This window comes from Pezoporus flaviventris, unplaced genomic scaffold (genome assembly GCF_033815535.1).
Source record: "Pezoporus flaviventris isolate CSIRO_AGI_PZ_B2104156 unplaced genomic scaffold, CSIRO_AGI_Pfla_v1 ptg000031l, whole genome shotgun sequence".
NCBI lineage: Eukaryota > Metazoa > Chordata > Aves > Psittaciformes > Psittacidae > Pezoporus > Pezoporus flaviventris.
The window spans coordinates 58,399,699-58,419,091 of NW_026892579.1; the positions used below are offsets into that span (position 1 = coordinate 58,399,699).

The window sequence follows — 19,393 nt, forward strand, 5'->3', positions numbered from 1 at the left end:
TTGGTTGGGTTTGGGGTTTTGGGGGGAGGGGGAGGGAAAGGAAGAAATTAAGGCATTTCAGGGGGAAAAAAAAGCCTTTAAAATAGCCTTGAGGTTCTCTTTAGCCCTAAGGCTGGAAGAAGAAGGTCCACGCTTACTCTATATCTGTTTTCTCCCCCACCCCACCTATAAGCAAAATGGGCAGGCAGGGTATTTTTAGGCTGCTACTCCTGCCTCAGATGCAAGGAAAGGCACTGTTCCTAAAGCTGGCCAGAGCTCTGTGTGCTCAAACAGCAATGGGAACCTCTGCCAGCCCCGGCTCCAGGGATATAGTGACTGGAGAGGGTTTTGGGGACCAGGAGCTCACTCGTGGGTGGCCAAATGGGGGTTGGGGCTAGCTAAGCTTTATCATCTGAGGGCAGCTGCCAGGGGCTTTCTCACAGGGAGGTCTGCAAAAGATGAACTGGGTGCTGCTGCAGCACCTCATCACTTCGATGCTTTCCTCATAGTTTGCTTTGGAGTGCTGAGGGTGGGAGAAAGAACACCCAGCTGTGTTCCATACACATCAAGGGGACCTCAGGAAAGGTGCTCCCAGCTCTGGGGTGCAGAGATGGGAACAAAGACACTTCACTCCCCAGTGCCATTGCTCTTCTCCAAACCTTTCCTCAACCCTTAACAATTACCTGTAAGTGCAAGGACCAGAACTGCACAGAGCCCTCAAGATGTGGGTGCACATCTTTAGTAGCTTTAGAGGTGCACAAGGGTGTTCTCAATCCTACTCCTTTCCTAACCATCCCCGACACATGGGTTGCCTCTACTACTGCCAGATGTGGAAACACTTGGGTGAGAATGGCTACCATAGCTCCAAGCTTTCATGCCTGAGTGGCTCGTTTGTAAGGTGAAGCACAGCCTGGTTTTCCCTTTATGCACTCTTTGGTACAACAGCTTCCACCATTTGTGCTGTTCAGTTTCAGTAGAGCTTTATGCAATTCCCCAGTCATCCTCCTTTAGCATCCCAAATAACTGTCGATCATCAAATTATCCCTTGGGTTTTAATGCCTACATTACCCAGCTCAGGTCTAATGACACAGGCCACCAGCAACCTCTCTTCCTGGAGAGAAACACTCCCTCTGTTTCCCAGCTTTAATCAGATACAGGAGGACATTGCCCTTTGTGTCATATAGCTCTAGAGCTTCTTTAGAAGCCAATGGCAATATAAAACAGTTCACCCTTACCAATGTGCTTTTTGAGTCCTTAAGAGAACTCAAAGAGATTTGTGAGACACAAGTTGCTTCTGAAGAAGCCCCGTTGACTCTCCTGGGGTAATTAATGCATTAATTACATCCTATGCTATAGCTTCTGGTCATTTGAAAGAAAGAAAGTCACTGAAGGCTTTGTTTAATGTCTGTGCAAAGGCAGTGCAGCTACCCTGGTCCAGGAGCTCTTGCATGAGAGGATGCAAAACACTTTCCAGGGCTCCCTGTGCTGCACAGCCTCGCACCAACTATTCACCTTGCCTGGACCCCTTAATCCATCCACACACCAGTGGATTTAATACCACTGTATTAAAGGCAGCAGCTTATGGAGAGGCTGCTGGGCAGTTATCAGCAGGGCTCTTGGGAAGAAGAGCATGTAAGCAGGAGGGCCCTTCAGCACCCAAGTCTTCACCTTCAATGGTTGAGGAAAGCATGATCAGTGGAAGCACCTGGCTCCAGCAAGAGACCAGGGCCAGTGCAGAACCCCAAGCACAAATGAGGCAGCAGCCAGGACAGTTACTGCAGGTGGCTTACAGATGTAGTGGAAGAGCAGTGGAATTTGCTGATTTACTCGAAAATAAAACATGACAAAATGAGAGGAAGTGCATGACACCGATTTAGTTTTGTTAAATGTAAATGCTAGCACATGGTGTTTTAGACAATTTAACCTTTGTAATAGTGTTGCAATGAATTCAGCATCTGAAAGCATCTGCCATGTAGAAACACTTCCAGATAGCAGTGATGCTCAAGTAGGCACAGGAAGTGGAGGCAGCGGTTTGACAACTCAGTCAACCCACATTAAGGCTTCCTGTGGTGAAGCCGCATGAGAAAGCACCAATCCACGATGAACTCACGTTATCAGTTCAAGTGATTTTTTTCCTTAAACTGGTTTCCCTTTGAAGCAGCAGCTTCACCCCGGGGCAGGTACCACCTCATCTGCGCATCTCCTCCTGCCAGCATGGCTACAAACCGTTCTCCAGCAGGAGGCATCCACCCAGCGCAAACTGCACTGCACAGCTCAGGGAAAGGCATCCCACAGCTCCTGCCTGACCCAGATCTCTCCTGTCTTATAGGCTAGAGCAGGAACAGCGAAGCCGCTGCTATTGTGGGTCACAGACAGAGGCGGTGACACAGTGACTAACTTAACTGAGAAAGGGAAAAACCAGGGCAGAGCCGCAGATGCTTCAGTGGATGCTGAAAGGTGAACACATCTTCAATTTCCAGAGCTACAAACAAAAATAGGTTGAAGGCTTGCATTTGTGTCAGAAATATTCAGTCACTCCTCCTCTCCCCCCTTGGGTATCAAGCAGAGCTGACACAGCACAGGTAGATCTCCAGAGCTGTAGTATCTTTATGATGTGGGAAAAGCAGCAGGAAAGGGAGCAGTTGCTGCTTGCAGGATTCCTGCTCACACCACAGGGGCTTTCAGAAACCCAGCACTGAATGGCCAGAGGCATGACAGGAGTCTCACTGCTCACCTTGGCCTTAAGGAAAATTAGTGACCAAGGAAAAGCCATACAGAAGTGCCTGTGCAAGCCCGCATAGTGCCTGTTGATAGTGCAACGGGTAGGGCCACAGCTCTATCCCAAACCTGTACAGGGCTATTCAGCTGAAAGGCCTTTTCCTGCACTGATCCAGAGTCAAACCAAATGAAGAAGGGCATGGATTCAAAGTGGGGCTGTGAGCAGCTGAGCTGAGGGAACTTAGGAGCAGGAGAGGTTTGCAGACAAGCATCTGTATTTGGAAGGGCAGAAATAGAGAGCATAAGGCAATTGATACTGGAAGGACAGACCAGCAGATGCCAGATCCTTTTTTCTCCATTTAAAGTATGTGCTACAACATGCCAGAGGTCTCAGGCCACTGTGCCCTATGGGTCTGGGTTTTCTGATGCTTCCAATGGTCTCCTAAAGAGTCTCCATGCAACAAGTCCCAGCCGAACAGCAAAAAGGAAGCAAGTGATTGCCAGCAGAACAACTAGAAAACAAACACAGAAGCACATTAGTGCATGAGAAAGTCAGTCCCTCTTGTCACATCACAGCTCCTAGTACAGGAAGCATTCAGGGAAAGAGGAAAACAAGAAACCCCCTGTACAGGAGCCACTAACCCCCAGAGTTTCACTGCTATACAGTCAAACACCCAATGCTTCCAGGTCAAGGAATGTCTAAAGGGGGGGGGGAGCATTATGGACACAGAAATAAAAGTGCATTACATTAAGAAAACACTCCAGGAATAGTTGAACTATATAAAGAAACATGCACTAGTTTGGGAAAAGCACATTCCTGACCTACCAGCCAAACAAGCTGAACCACTAAAGATGCCATTGCAGGAACACAGTGTGCCAGATCACACATACCCTCACATTCCTGGTGGCCATAACCATCAGATGTCTCCAGTGCCCTCATGCCTTTGGCAGACAGACTCTGCCAAGTCCTGTTGGGTTCTTTTGGGCACTACCAAGCTCCAGCTGCCCTTACAGCCAAGGGGAACACACTGGAGGGACTGCAATGGTGCCAGTCCAGACATTAGCTTTAGCCACTGGTCCATGGCAGCTTCTGCTGACGTTACAGTGGGAACAGGCATCTCGAACTGCTGCAGCAGGATCCAGAGCTCACACAGCTCAGTCCGTTTCATGCCAGTGTAACACCACTCAATGGTATAGCTTTTGCCAGACTGATTACACAGTATTTGGACAGCTTGAGCCCTTTTACAATGGATGACTACACTCAGCTACAGTGGCATGCAGCAACCAAACAATCCTGGGAAAACTGAAGGCTAGCCCAATTCTGCATAGGAGAGGCGCACGCACAGAGTTTTGAATGGTGAAATTTAAATACATCCCCTCTTTGGGTCAGAGGCTTATGTACTGACCCTATATCCTAAATGATATAGAATAAATGGAAGTCCACAGCCTTCATCCCAGCCCTCCTCTTCCTTCAGCCCACCCTCTGTCAAATGGAGCTACAAACAGAGGACCCAAGTGGATAATGGAGAATTGAAGGATAAACATATTGCACTGGGAAGTGAACTTGAGGTAACACAAAGTTTGAAGTCAGCCCCAAGGCTCATGGGCAGTGATTTCTGCTCTACTCTTTACTTTGCAAGATTAATATCTTCTAATAAATCCCTCTAAATACTACTTTCCAAGAGACAGTTCTAAATACTACTTTCCTGCCCTTAATAAACAGGAAAGATGTAGAAGTGTTTTCTCTCCTCCTTTTACAAGAGTTGGAAACAGCCCAAAAGATTCACCTATAAAAACACCATTTGTTGTTGGGAATGAAAACAAGAAGTTCTTGCATGCGCTGCCAGTCAGAGCTGTTATGACCACTGGGTAGACTGTGAGATTATAGCGGACATACTGGTCAAGGACAAAGTTTTCTAGATAAAACCTGTGAAGAAAAAGAGGCAAAGTAAATCTTTTCACCATACTTTGATTCCTTAAAGGAATTAGGCAAAGATTTTTTTCTCTTTTGGCAGGCCAGTTTGGACCAGAATCCAAAATTGTTCATTTACCTAGATTGAGAAGATAATTTTTTATTAGAAGTTTAGGTGGAAAAGCCATGTTTCATACTGTTTTCCATATCAAGCCCTTATACATAAAATTAGGGCAGGTTGGGCTCATCCAAGCAATCTATTCCTGGCCCACAGCATGTGCTTATTGGCATTGCTGAGGGTCATGGAAGAAGAGCTAAGCACAGGGTCCTTGCTCATCTGCCATGAATTATAAGAAACCATTGTACTCTGTGCTGGTACATGGACAGACTGTGAGTGAATTGGCACAGATAGTCCAGCCCATTTGTGAGAGGTTGGAAGGGTTTGGTGGGAACCCATGAGGATGCTTACCATATTAATAGGCTGAGACCTAGGATGCTGAGACAAGCAGTCGTTGCTGTCTCATTGGCCACGTTCCACTTGTAGATCAGCACAACAGCAAAGTTCAGCAGGGTGGCAATGCTGGTCCATGTTGCATACAGCGCCAGCCCATTCTGGACCTACCAAATGGCACAGCAAGATGACAACCAGTGATAAAAAAAGGCGATTCCCAATTGTCTTTGGTGATCCATAGGTACTTTGGCAATTAAACCAGCCTTCTGGACCCAGCTGCAGGGAAAGCCCCTTAACACTGAGAAGGGTTAAAGCCTTGGCTTGCTCAAAGTACCCCAGAAATCCACCCCAGCTGCAGAATTCTACATATAAAGCCCTGTAATCCCATCATGGACTTCCCATCCACACCCCAAAGCATACAGTCTGCCTAGCTGCCCAGCCCAGTTGTTGCAGGCTGCTGTAACTGGTGGAGAGAAAGCTTTCTGGATCTTAGCAACCTCCCAGCAAATATCTTTGCTACATGGAGCCTGAAGCAGGTACTATCAAGGGCTGGAATCACCCCTGAGCAAGGATGGGGAACCCAGCTATTCCCATTTCCTGTGTTACAGTGCAGTACAATAGCATAAAGAACAGCCTGCTCCCAGTTTGTACCAAGAGATGCAGACACATTTCCAGCAGGGTTGGTAGGAACTTTTCTATTCAAACCCTCCCAGCTTTGCAGACTCCCCCTTCACCAAAAACCCTCCTAGCTCCTTGGATGAGCATGTTAAGTTCTGTCACTGAACAATGTCAACATCAAGCAAAGGAAGCAAAGGTGGTTAAAGCACACACAGGCATGGAAGGAACTGCAGAGCGAGGTGTCCTGGGTGGGGAGGAAGGGGTCAGGGTGGTAGGTTTGAGCTAGGAGAGAGGAACAGGGGAGGAACAAAGGAGTGGTGAAGAGTATGTTTGTGTTCTCTGTGCAGTTTGCCAAACAAACACCCACTCTTCTCAAGGACAGCAGAATCATCATTTCCTTCCAGAATTTGGCAAAATTAAAGGCAGATGCACTTGAAACCTTGAGCAGTGTACAAGAAATAGATAGCTTCTTGCAATCGCATACAAGGGACATCATCAACTACAGCAACAGAAGCCACCCTTAGCAATGGCTTTTCCCTCTGCAAGAAATGTTCTTCCCATACCAAACACAGGTCTGCACTGAAGTCTTCACGCTTCATAGGAAACTTAATTCTGTAGCAGCTGGAGAAGTGCAAGGGATGTATTGCTCTGAATCTTTCCCATTATCATAGAATGATAGAATCATAGAATCAACTAGGTTAGAAAAGACCTTTAAGACCAAAGATCAAGATTATGCCCAATAAGAAAGATGCAATTAAGCTTGTGCACACCTGCAACAAGCACAAGGTGAAGTCAGCGCAAAAGCCTTTCCTTACCCATCTCCTGCCATTAAGCCTCTCTTGGTACCTGCAGCACTGCACAGAGCTTTTAGTATTTACCAACAACCTTTTGCCAAATGTCACCTACTAGGATGCGGATGAGCCAGAGCTCAGCTTTGTGGCCCTTCACAAGCCACGAGGAATGGGCATTCAAGGCTCGGTGTGAAATGATGAGGCAGACAAATGTAGTAAGAGTGAGAGCTACCAGGAGCACCAGGGCTGGGAGGAGGCATCTAGGACAAAGAACATACACACACAGCATACATTTTTTCAGTGGTGCCTTAATGCCTTAATTCATAGCTTTAGTGTTTGCTGGCTTTAAGTTAATCAGCCTTTAATAAAGGTAATCACTACATGGAGCCTTCATTTTAACATATTGCTGCTCTACTCTGCTCATCACAAAGTTATTATTTTCCTGGCTGCAACTGATTTCTTCATCTCTTGACAGTGGTGTTATTATAAGCCCTTCATGTGACCATGATTATGAAAACAAACCAAGGCAAGGAGCTTAACTGTATCTATGAAGAGAGGCACAGCTCCTGTCTTACCTGTGGAGGAAAACCAACATGGAACAGCAGCAACTTTAGGGGATCTTAGACTTCAATAACCAATCCACCTCATGGGCAAGATAACATTGTGCCAAACTTTTATGAAGGCTACCTTTAGCTAAGGCCTGCCTTGAAGTTTTGCAGGTCTGATTACGTGTTCACACAGAAGGGAAGGGCAAAAGAGAGTATTCGGACAGTACCAACAAGAGGTTTAGAAAGCATTTGTAACAAAAAGCAACTTACTCTCGGTCCCACAGAAACAGCCATGAAATATTGAGGCCATTGTTGAGTATCCACACTGTGTAAAAAGATATTGGCAGCAAGTCCGGCTTTATGCAGACACATCCAAATTCATTCCTGCCAGGAAAAGTGGTTATGGAGAAAGGCATTTTTCTTCTGCATTGACCAAACAAGATTTCCTGCCCTCATTTTCCTCATACTAACAGGGACTCTACACTGGAGTTAAGTATTTCAGCCTAAATCAGACTATTTCCCCTCTGCATCCTTCTCAGACACACAGTCCTTATGACTTTCCCCATCAGAACGTTGTCCCACAATACAGAACTTGCTGGTCTCTGCACATAACTAAGGACTGCTCCACAGATGATGCAAAGCTTGTGACACCGGTGGTGGTAGCAATGGTGTGATCATAGGATTTCAGCCCAGTTCCCAGGGAGAAAAGGTTTATGGGATCATAGTGTGAGCGCATATGTATGTACACATTTTATGTGTGCACACATACATGTATATGGACTTGATCACTCTTGTACAAACACATACATCATTCTTCTCTCAACCTTCAGTATTGCCAACTGAGAAATTATTACAAGTCATGTGAAAACAGCAGATACTTAAACTAAGCAGTCCATGGTCCCCCTTGACAGAAGAGCTGCAATGTAAGTGTATCCCACAGAAGACATCACAATACTACAGATACTACATGGTAGTACATGAGGCAGTTATTGATCTTACAGCCCCAAAACTTCCCAATGCCAAATCTCTGATCTCTAACAGCAAGTAAACTCAAAGCATTAGCTCCATAACTCATTAATTTTTGCCCCTATGGATTCTCAGCCTCTAGCAGTGGGTAAATACTACTGGGTAACAGTTAGATCACATGAATCAGTGGAAACCAGGCCTCACGCTCTGTAACATGTCTGCACATTACAACAGTTCATGTACACCTCCAAACTGCTTCTCAGCTTTGATGCTGAACCTAAAAGATGCTGAACTTCAGCATGTCAAGGGGAATGACAGTGGTTTTACTCTGATTAGGAGGCCCAGAAAAGGGAGTAAGAGACTGACCTACAGAAGGGAAACACCATTATCTCTTATGTGTACCATAAGCAGGGCAAATACCTTCGACAGATCCCCGACAAGGCGTAGAGAAGCCAGGCAAGCTGCCAGGCATAGATGACATTCCAGATGAGGAAAGTCCAGCCAGCTGGTGTGAAGTCAGTGTTGTACTTGGCCGAGATGTTTCCAGGGGTTGACCTGAACAGACCTGTGGTGGTGAACGTTATTGCAGGTAAAAGTGTTATTACATACCAAGGATGGGGAAAGACCCCTGAATTCCCTCATCCTGTAATCTTCCTCAAGGCTTAGGCCACACCTCAGTGGATCTGAGGGAGATGAAAGGATGCCTGAGGTGAAAACAAGCCATGTGCTGCAGTTGGCTCTCCTTTAGACACCCGTTACAGAATCACTGTCCCAACGGGGATCCCTCAGCACCTTCCCTCTTACACAGAACCAGAAAAGCCAGTTGCATGCAGAAGCCAGAGAGAAGCATAATGCCCATTTCTGACAGTTTCAGCTGGGAAGCGTTCAAACCAGGTGCCACTGCCCTCAATAAACATACAGCTTTCACCAGGATGGAAGGGCACTGTGTTCAAAGTCTGCCTTTCACCTGCCACTAGACCCAGGTTCACCCAGGACAAGACCATTTACTTGGATTTCAAGGACTGGATTTCAGTCCCCTGGCTGTAATTCCAGGATGCACCAGCTGCTTCCAGCTTTCAAAGATAAAGGTGTGTTTGGAGAAGCAGTGTGGTTAGAAACAGATCTAACCCACCTAAGGCACCGTAAATCATCAAATGATGTAATGCATGAAATCCACCTCTAAACAAAGCCAGTTTGTTTGCATTACCTTTGAACGTCCCAGTGGCATCTCCAGCATTCAGTATCACTACAGCCACAAAAACAGCCAGAGCCAGAAGCATCACCAGAATCTTCAGCTTGTGCATGGCATCCATTTTATCCTGCAACAAATTAAAGGTATTTTTTGGCTATCCTGATGCATGGCTGGGTTTGTTCCATGTCCCAGAGACTGTTTTTGAAATTGCATTGTAAGTTCCTCAGTTTTTACTGCTGACTTGCTTGTGGTGTTTTCACAAGAACCAAAAAGGCCTTGCATAGGCTAGGAGCATCTGCCTTTGAACCAGCATCCTCTTGACAGTGTCAGAAGCCCAGAAAACTGCCCCAAAGCAGGGCAAACCACCGATACCTCCCCAGAATCCTCTTCCAATAACTCAAGGATTTCTAGTGGTAGCATCTTTAATAGTGTCTCAGGGGGTTTTAAGTCTGCAAACTCTCCCCAGCTCATTGGATCACTTCATGGACCTGGAAAAACCTGTCTCCATGTTTGAGATTTTCTGTTAACAACCTTTACCAGCCCCTAGGACTGCAATGGCTTCCCCATGACTTTCAGATGGGGAGCAAACACTACAAATACCTAGGAAAGCTGCTGGGTTCTGGACAACACTGACCCACAGAAGCAGGGAGACCTGGCTAGGCTGCAGAGCAGCCTGCTCTGCCACCACCCATCCCTTACTGGCATAGTGCAAGAGAGAGCTTGGGTTTGGCTATGGATGTATTGCACAGGGTTTAAGACCTAAATAATTAGCAAGTGTAAGCATCATCCCATCTTATCTTACACAGCTATTGCAGTTTTAGTGAAGAAAACAGCCTATCAGTTTTGCCCACTTTAGGAAGAAATATGAAAACCTTAGGCTTGGCTTTGCAGGCAGGTCCCTTTGGGCTCAATGTAGCTTTTCACATTTACCTCTAATCCTACAGCACCTACAAAATAACTTCTCATGATGGTACGACCTCCATTTCTACTGGCTGCAAGTAAGATTTAAAGGCTTTATAGGTTTACTATTTATTTAAAGAACTTTATAGGTTATACAAACTACACACTACAGTTTTTCAAGGTTTATACATAGTGACTTGAGCTCTCCCAAGTGATCTCCATTAGGCCAGCATTTGTTCTATCAAGGAAAAGTTGTATGCCACCTGCAAGAGTAAGCCTACATGCATCCACACTATAGGCAACAGCTTTATTTCCCTCTCACAGTTCAGTACTTGAATGGCCTTCTCTATACAATGGCACTTCAGTGCCTTCGAGGCATCAGATAGTAACTGGAATGGCAGGAATAACTGAGTTGTTCCAAGCTGCTCAGCGTTGAACTAATAAACTCCAGTCCCCACTTCAGCAGACGCTTTTATAGTCCTGGGCTTTGTTCATGGGCTGAGCTGCATCCAGACACATCACAAGGAAGTGGGAGGGGAAATTCTGCTTTCTGTAAATCCCTGCAAGCTTTTCCTTTTCCAGGTCCATCAAAACAGAAACCCGTCTTTAAAATTTAAAATCCTATGTGGAAGAACTCATTTAACTCAAGACGTCAAACCCCAAAACGCAGTCTTCAGTGGATACACAGCAAGCTCTGGAAAGGAAAATCCACTTGCACTATTAAAGATATCACTTCTGTCTCAGGAAATAACTGACCTGCAGATTCCAGAAAGCAAGGAAAACGCAGAATTGGAAATATCACTGCACGCTTGTCCTGTTCTTGTATTCTTTCCTTGAACATTGACTTATGGCCACTCCAAAACAGCGCATGGGAATAGATGGTCCTTTGATTTCACTGTCAGGCTAAATCTGTGTTCTCCCGACAGTGCTGTAATTGAATTCAGCACCACATTTCTCTTTTCTTAGCATATTTGGAAGAGACTTGATTACACAGCTTCACAGAAGCCCATGCTTGCTTACAGAAGCCCAGGAGGAGAGTCCTATTTTAAAACCAATCGATAGTTTCACTACTGTCTGCCACCTCCTGCCTCCCTCTATTTATCGCCAGCAGTACTTCCCTGCCTGCAGTCATCACTCACAAACACCCTTTAGAAGAATCAGGAATACTACTCACAAGGATCCACACAGGCTTGTTGGCGGCGTCTCACAGCTGTAACTCAGCTACCACCAGTGCCGAGGAATCTCTGCTGCTCGGAGAGATTTTAGACAGCTCGCAGCAGACCGATAATCACGCATCAATGTGAAACCACAGCAGACACTTCCTGCCCGAGCTGCAGCCTCCAGCTGGCGGAAGCCTCCCCAAAACAATCACTTTTATCTTGCATAAGTGCTTACTTAACGAGGGCCTTTTGTAACAGGCAGAGCAAGGCGCGCTCCCAACTTGCTGGCAACACAAGCTAAAGAGTGTGTGCTCTCCGGCTCCCGCCTGCTTCGTCTTTCCCCATCTCTACCACAAGGAGGGAAGCTCAGCACTCCACTGCAAAGTACTGCATCTCGAGCTGATAGCTAGGGCAGCATTCCTGTGTGGGAATGGGGACACTCAGAGCTGCAAGAACAGCCTGGGTTTGGCTTTTGGGGAAGCTGGAGAGTTAACAAACAGCAAGGAATGGGTCCTGTGAGCAGCTACAGATCTTCCTATAGCCCCAGATGGAGCTAAAAGCTAAGCTTCTCTCAGGACTGGGCACTTGGGGACACTTTATAGTGCTAAACATCATAGCTATGAGTAACTTCTCTTGCATAGCAAGCACATGTATAGCTATCTTGTATTTTTATAGTTCATATCTATTCCTTGCAGGACAACACATACTGTTGAAAATCCCTGAACCTGGCCTTAAAGCTGGACTTTCAGGAATTACTACATCTGAAGGACTCTAGAAACCATAGGGAGAATCTTCCTCATGTCAGAGCCAGAAGGAAAAGGCAGGCAAGAAGATAACCCCAAACCTGAAGTACTTCATGGGCTTTTCCAAGATTTATTTTAAGATGTTTTCAAGCACTTTGTACAAGTAAAGTTTTTGTTCACAGATACAGAAAAGGCACCTACCCCCCATTACAAGCCAGTCCCACAAGAACAGAGCAAGCCACACCAGCTGATCAGTCTCTCCCTGCATCTCTGCCTGCTAGAGGACTGCAGCCTCACCACATCCACTCCATTCATTTTATGTTTCTGCTTGTTTCCCCTCAAATTTAAATGATTATGGCCAATCAAAAACATGCTTCATCATCAAGGTGTTCCTTATCTTGTGCAACTACAGTGCCTACCAAGCAGTCTTGCTGGGGACTTCTGCACATCAAATATAAAGGCAGTGAATAAACTAGCACCTATCTTCAACCATTAGAAGCAACATCATGGGACTGGGAACAAACCCTTCTGGAGCTTCCTTGGCCTTTGGAACAGGAACACAAAGCTTACTTGAACATGGATTTGCCAACTGCAGAGAAGGGCAGGGTATCCAGCCAACACAGCCGTTGCCCCTTATCAGTGTAGGTCTGCAGTCCTCCCTTTGAAGGTATTCTGATGAGGAAAGCAATGCCTTAAGTAGGATTATTTCATATCAGCCAGATATTATGCTCTTCACACTGATCATAAACTGCTCATGCATAACCTGTTCCTTGAAGAAAACTAAGGCCTGAACTCAGTGTGGTGAAGGAACCTTTCCTGTTTTCACTTTGTGTATCCCACCAGCTACATACATGGTCACTCTCCTCTTCCCTAGAAATGGCCCTTGAGTTTCAAGTTTACAGTTTATAAGCACTGTTACAGCAAGTATGGGCTGAAATACAAGTAGAACCCTCTTCCTAGTATATTAAAACCTACAGTGCACTTTTTCCACACTGGTCCATGCCTTATATATAGGCTACTGTATATAGTATGCATATAGGTCCTGGTTTCAGCTGAATAGCGTTAATTTTCTTCCCAATAGCTGGTATCCATATATATACACACACACATATATATATGTTTTTACTCATCAAATAATCTAAATGACCTCAGCATGTTAGATACTGCATTTTCATCCAGTGAATAGGTGGCCTGAAGTTCTTCACTTGATGCAGACAAGTTTATCTCATACATGCCTGTTAGGCACAGCTGATCAGCTAGGTCCACACTGATTTATATCCAAGGCAAGTTTTGTGCAGGAAACATTGGCCAAGTGGGAGAACCAACACATTTTTCTGTCCCATGTTCTTGCTGGTCATTTCATAATGCATCTGTTTTGTGGCAGAGACAAGTGGAACCAATGCCACCAGAGCATTGCCCTTGTCCTGTTTCCACAGCAAGCCAGGCAGGAGCTTTAGGCTCTCATTCTGGGTTTCAAAGCTATTTTCTCAGAATAAACTGTGACATGGGCCTTTGATGAAATATTCAGTTATTTTACCATGCAGCTTTACAGAAATCCCCTAAAGTATGTTAGTGGAGTACAGTGGAATGTACTTAATGCTTATAAATGTGTTAAAACTGAACAGCTCTTGCTTCGCTAGGCTGCACAGTGTTGCCAGACGTGGGATGCTTGGTGCAGCTACAGCTCTAAGATAACAGTGTCCAACTCAAAAGCAAGCATTCATGGAAAGGCCCTACCTTTCTAGTGTGTCTTCACTGAAACAACTTTTAGACTTATATCTTCCACAGGGATTTCAGTTGAAAATCCTTGCTGGCCTGTTGAGGAAGAAAAATTGTATTATTAGATGAGTGACGGATGCAGTTACATACATTTCAGCTTCAATGTTTATATGTACAAAGGGAAGCATAATATGATTCACATTCATGAAAGGATGCGTTTTGAAATCAAGATACTCAGCAACAAGGCTGAATGAAATCACAATCCCACAATACATCCAGTGTTCAGTACTTCAAGACAAGCTGCTTTGGTTTAAAAGTAAGTTTGTATTGATCCTGGGCCATGATAGAGGAAAACAGTTTACAGCTAGCAACCATCAAAGCAGTTTTCCACTGATAAGCAAAGGAATTTACAGACTCTCTTCCTGTACTACCAAAAACTTTTAAAGGGTCCATTTTTAGAGCCTCCGTTTGCAATTTACTAAAGGAAAAGAGGAAAAAAGTTGCTTTTCAAGGGGGAAAGGAGATCTACCATGCCCATCCCTCCCCACGCACGCTCCCTGCAGCACCGTGATGTGCTCCACCAGCACCAGGGCACCTCAGGACTGGTTGCAATGGGACCACAGCTCCACTGTCACTCACCTGTGCACTAGAAAGCAGTGTGAGCACTTACAAGGTGCTGAGCTAGCACAAGCAGACTTCATACTGGAATTAAAGCCCTACTGACAAGAGGAAGATCTTTTTTAAAGAGGAAAAGAAAACCATGATCTCTCCTTGTAGCAGCTGAAATAAGACATTATGAGCAGAGAGAGCTCAAGCCCAGGACAGAAAGCTGAAGACAATCACTTTCTACCTGAAGTGACCACTGTGGAGGCCCTGTTCTTTATTTTGAGTCATTTTGCACTGTGCAGGCACCGAGACAAGTCCACCTGTGGCCAGCTCACCCTGTTCATGGCACACACTGTCACTAGCAGCAAACTCCAGGATGCAAAGCACTAGAAAAGCCACTTTTCCTCACCAGGGGATACTTTATTGTCATCTAGGTCAGAGGGATTTCTCTCTTAACAGGAGACGGCAGAAACAGTTGAACAAAACCAGGGCCAGGGTATGGTTATATTAGCTTCCAGCCAAGCAACTCAAAATACAGCAGCCTATGAAAAGGAGAAGCTCTCAACATCAAAGGATGTGCACAGGCAGGGAAGAGTTGACCTGAAGTGAGTCCCAAATGCAGATGTAAGATACAACCCGTACAACTCCTTGTCCAGATACAGTCACCAGCAAGGATTCCTGGGGCAAGTCAAACTCTCCTTGCCCTGTCCCACAGCAAGCCAGGAGCTCAGCAGCTCCAGACCAACAGAGCCTTTTGTTCCCATGACCAGCACTGATGGGTTTAAATCCAAAAAGCATCCCCTGCCCCTGGAGCTCCGGTTTAATCTTTATAGCTGCTTGCTTCAACTCCAGCCTTTCCTGATGGGAAACTGGCACCCAGGAGTCAGTAAACCCATTGGAAATTGTTTTCAGGTCAGGTTCAGCAAATGTTGACAACCAAATATACTAATCTGCTAACAATAGCTCAAGCATCCTAATCCTGCAGTGGGTTAATCCGAGTGCCTTCAGTGCCAAGGATTAGCTTTTCCTCGCTGCTAGAAGGGATGGGATTTGCCCAGGCACACTAGGATGGACATGCAGTGGAGAGGATCTGTGCTAGCAATCCCCTTTGTGCATTTTAAGAAGGAAAATCATCTGCTTTTTATTGTTAGAGAACAGAACAGGCCCACCCTTTGGCAGCCGGGAAAACACCCTAGGCTTGAGGGAGCAAGAAAGGCAATAGGAATCCACTTATTCTCAACCAGACTTTCAGGCAGCTGCCATGCTGAAACTCACTGACTGATCTCCAAATCTTTACATCGAACTCTAGAGTAAGGACATTGCTGAAATTACATTTAAGTAACTCAAAACTAACCCCTACCCCACTCTTGAGAGAAAGGGAAAAGACAAAGCTCTTCTGTCTTTAAGCTAAGCATAAAGAGGCAGACTGAAAATACTCCCCAGATGTTCTCACTTACTGGTTAACCATTGGTAAGTTGCCTTCAAGGGCAGCCCAGGAGTCTGCAGCAGTGTCTGGCAGGCAGCATCCACAGCATCAGACCAGGAGCAGGCAGTGCTTTCTGGAGCTGGCAGGCAGCACCCAGCTATGAGAAACCAGAAGCTCTCATGTGCAACCCACCCCTTTGAACAGGATGACTGTGAAGAGATGACAAGAACAGCATTAAGCAGGGATGAGCAAGGACACATTTATATGGCTGGATAATCTTCATTTTGGAAACTTTAGTTTATTCAATCGCGTCACTGCTGTTGCTCACAGAACTGCCCCATGTCCTCCTCTGACACTGAAGGAGTGACACACAACCAACCGCATCCACTCAATACCTTGTTTGACCAGCATCACTTCTGTGTCCTTATTGACTTTAAGGATACACGCATATTAGCCTCCTGGGCAGCTTCTCTCTGCCCTCACCACTGTCACCCCTGAATGCTTCACAAGCATTGACAACTCCATCAGAAAGAGAAAAGGCACTGGGGAAACAAGCCCCTTGCACAGCAGATGTCCATAAGCAGTCAGTGGGGCTACTTCACAGTCCACACGGTCACCCAGCATGACCAGGAATGGAGACAGACAGCAAGGGAGAAAAGGCACCTGGATTGCAGTCAGGGCACAAGTTTCTCAGATTTCCATGAAAGCAGAGAGCTGCCTTTATTTTATAGCTGCAGCATTCAGGTCAGCAAGAACCTTTCATGCAGAAAGCCTGCTTCATAACCTGGATGGCCTGATTTCCTTTATAGCATTTTTGTGGCACTTTATATGCTTAAATGAAGAAGTGTCACCTCCAATGGACAGCATCCAATGCACCTCTCACATGGGCAATGGGCATCTGAAGCCCGGCTTTTAGAAAATGAGAAACACAGCAAACATTTTGATTGCAGTGACTTTCCTACAAGAGGAAAGCACAAAGCTTAAACAGACCAGTTCACAGCAGTTGAATACCTGGCTTTAGTATGAATACTCCTTTAACAGAACAATTTTGCAATCTAATTATTTAGGGGTTTTTTTTAAAGGCAACTGTAGGATATATAAAATACCATCACATGGATATATATCACCTCCTACATGAATCATTGGCAGAACTAGAACATTTAGTTCCATCATTGTGGAAAATGAGTGGAACAAAGCTCATCGCAAGGCCTTACAGATAAGGAAGGCGATTTGTACTGAAAAGAATCCAATAAGGCTGTGTGGATCCACAAAGAATACACCAAGCTGTGTGGTTCGGTTGATACGCTGGAGGGAAGGAATGCCATCCAGAGGGACCTCGACACGTTTGTGAGGTGGGCTAATGACAACCTCATGAAGTTTAACCATGCCAAGTGCAAGGTCCTACACCTGGGTCAGAGCAATCCCAGGCACAGCTACAGGTTGGGCAGAGAAGAGATTCAGAGCAGCCCTGTGGAGAAGGACTTGGGGTGTTGGTTGATGAGAAAATGAACATGAGCAGGCTTCAGTGTGCGCTCCCAGCCCAGAAAACCAACCGTATCCTGGGCTGCATCAAAAGGAGCGTGACCAGCAGGTCGAAGGAGGTGATCCTGCCCCTCTACTCTGCTCTTGTGAGACCTCACCTGGAGTATTGTGTGCAGTTCTGGTGTCCTCAACATAAAAAGGACATGGAACTCTTGGAACAAGTCCAGAGGAGGCCATGAGGATGATCAGGGGACTGGAGCACCTCCTGTATGAAGACAGGCTGAGAAAGTTGGGGCTGTTCAGCCTGGAGAAGAGAAGGCTGCATGGAGACCTCATACCAGCCTTCCAGTATCTGAAGGGGGGCTATAGGGATACTGGGGAGGGACTCTTCATTAGGGACTGTAATGATAGGACAAGGGGTAATGGGTTCAAACTTAAACAGGGGAAGTTTAGATTGGCTATAAGGAAGAAGTTCTTTACTGTGAGGGTGGTGAGGCACTGGAATGGGTTGCCCAGGGAAGTTGTGAATGCTCCATCCCTGGTGGTGTTCAAGGCCAGGTTGGACAGAGCCTTGGGTGACATGGTTTAGTGTGAGGTGTCCCTGCCCATGGCGGGGGGCGGGGGGGGGTTGGAACTTGATGATCTTAAGGTCCTCTCCAGCCCTAACTATTCTGTGATTCTATAAGTCGATTCTGTCCCATTCCCAATCTTCATCAACATACTCACAGGCAAACACCCATATGCATCCGTCTCGGTGCAGCAGAAAGCACATGGAGGAAGACCATCACAGCCTCACTGCATCTTCTGGGCTCCTCTACATTTGAACACATCTTTTACACCCTTTAGCAGTGGATACTACAATCAGTGTTGTACCTCACTGTCTGGCCTCACCCATCAAGAGTTTCAGGCAAAACTGAGTCTTTTACTTGCCCTGTCTGGGTATTTCACAGCCTCAACAGCGTTGGTCATCATCTTGATACCTTACCTCTACAGCTGCAGTTTGTTCTTTGTCCTCTGAGTATTTGTGTGAAACATGTGATGGTTCTGCAGTCACTGACACATGCCTCTCCTTTAACCGTTCATATGCTGTTTTCCTGGCATCTTCATCCATGTATTGCCATTATCACATAATATGCTAGCATTTCTGTCATGAGCCTCTACATGAGGCAGGTCTCAACCACAGGAGATCCTGGCACAGCTAATACCAGTTGAAAGCAATTCGCTTCCTGTGGACCAGGGAACAACCCTGGCAGCAAATTACGCAGCTTCTGGCCATACTGAAATGCAGAGGTTGAAGTTTTCTGTCTATTGTGGCAGATTCTAGACAGCAGTCCTTCCAGTTGGGTCTCTTGTGTAGACGTTACCATACAAGCTTCATTCACCCTTTTTCCTGTATCCTCCATCCTTGCCTGTGCATCTGCTCACCTCCCTCAATTCTCATTATTCCACACAACTGCCCTATCCCCTTCCTCTTAGGGAAAACCCCATTTCTAAAAGCTGCATCTGCCAGCCTCTATCCTTGCCTCTCCCACAAGGGTGTGAATAAGGATTTTTAGACCCATAACTTGACAGAATGACTTGGCTCCTTTAAGGCAAAAAACATACCGTTTGCTCTGGGTTGATCTTCCAACCAAATTTTCAACTGCCTTTCAGAACATGGAAGTGTTAAAATAATCAGTTATTTCAGTCAAAGACTTAAGACAAAGCATCAGTTTCCTCCTAAGCCTAGTGAAAAACAGCAAGACCTTTTGTACTGCAGCTTCTCAGAAACAAGCTAAGCCCGAGGCAAGCAAAAAAACAATGGAAAACGGCAGCAACAAGGGAAAACTGCAGCCAAAGGAGAAATTTCAGTTAAGCCAGAAGTGAGGAAATAGAGCTTTAGCAGGAAGCATAAGGATGCCATAACTGCAAACAATGTTGTCATTTTTTGCCTACAGTAAATGCATTTATGATTGAAGACACATGCATGCACACCCGCGCATCTAGATCCTCACAGAGCACTCTGCAGCCTCCCCAGGGTCATGCAGTAGGCTGGTTTTCTCATTCAGGCTGGAGACCAAGCATGACCATGGAAAGCCAGCTGAAGACAAGGGCTTTACCTCAAGAAGGTGAAATGCAGCTTCTCATGGAAGCATTTATGAGGCTACAAAGACCTTGTCACACACTGCTTATGTCTTGCCTA

General features: G+C 45.8%; 1 protein-coding gene across 2 annotated transcripts; it reads right to left on the reverse strand.

Moving 5' to 3' along the window:
* Nucleotides 1-3,041: 3,041 nt before the first annotated feature.
* LOC133273229 (uncharacterized) lies at nt 3,042-15,865 on the reverse strand. Of its 2 annotated transcripts, XM_061461433.1 has the most exons (9): nt 15,761-15,865; nt 13,716-13,793; nt 9,191-9,302; nt 8,404-8,548; nt 7,288-7,401; nt 6,585-6,729; nt 5,079-5,227; nt 4,485-4,624; nt 3,042-3,209 (listed from the first exon to the last, which is right to left on the reverse strand). In XM_061461433.1, exons 3-9 carry the CDS (start codon nt 9,294-9,296, stop codon nt 3,103-3,105), a joined length of 906 nt encoding a protein of 301 aa, XP_061317417.1. In that variant the 5' UTR covers nt 9,297-9,302; nt 13,716-13,793; nt 15,761-15,865; the 3' UTR covers nt 3,042-3,102. The 2 variants fall into 2 exon arrangements, with proteins under 2 accessions (XP_061317417.1, XP_061317418.1); XM_061461434.1 differs by lacking the exons at nt 13,716-13,793; nt 15,761-15,865 and adding an exon at nt 11,250-11,328.
* Between the last annotated feature and the right edge of the window lie 3,528 nt (nt 15,866-19,393).

What these genes read in the sequence shown, in the direction of transcription:
- LOC133273229 (XM_061461433.1), bottom strand. Translation starts at nt 9,296, where the DNA reads ATGGATGCCATGCACAAGCTGAAGATTCTGGTGATGCTTCTGGCTCTG. An exon ending in TGCCACTGGGACGTTCAAAG is followed by an intron (nt 8,549 to 9,190) that starts GTAATGCAAACA and finishes TCACCACCACAG; the next exon opens with GTCTGTTCAGGTCAACCCCT. An exon ending in CTGTTTCTGTGGGACCGAGA is followed by an intron (nt 6,730 to 7,287) that starts GTAAGTTGCTTT and finishes TCTTTGTCCTAG; the next exon opens with ATGCCTCCTCCCAGCCCTGG.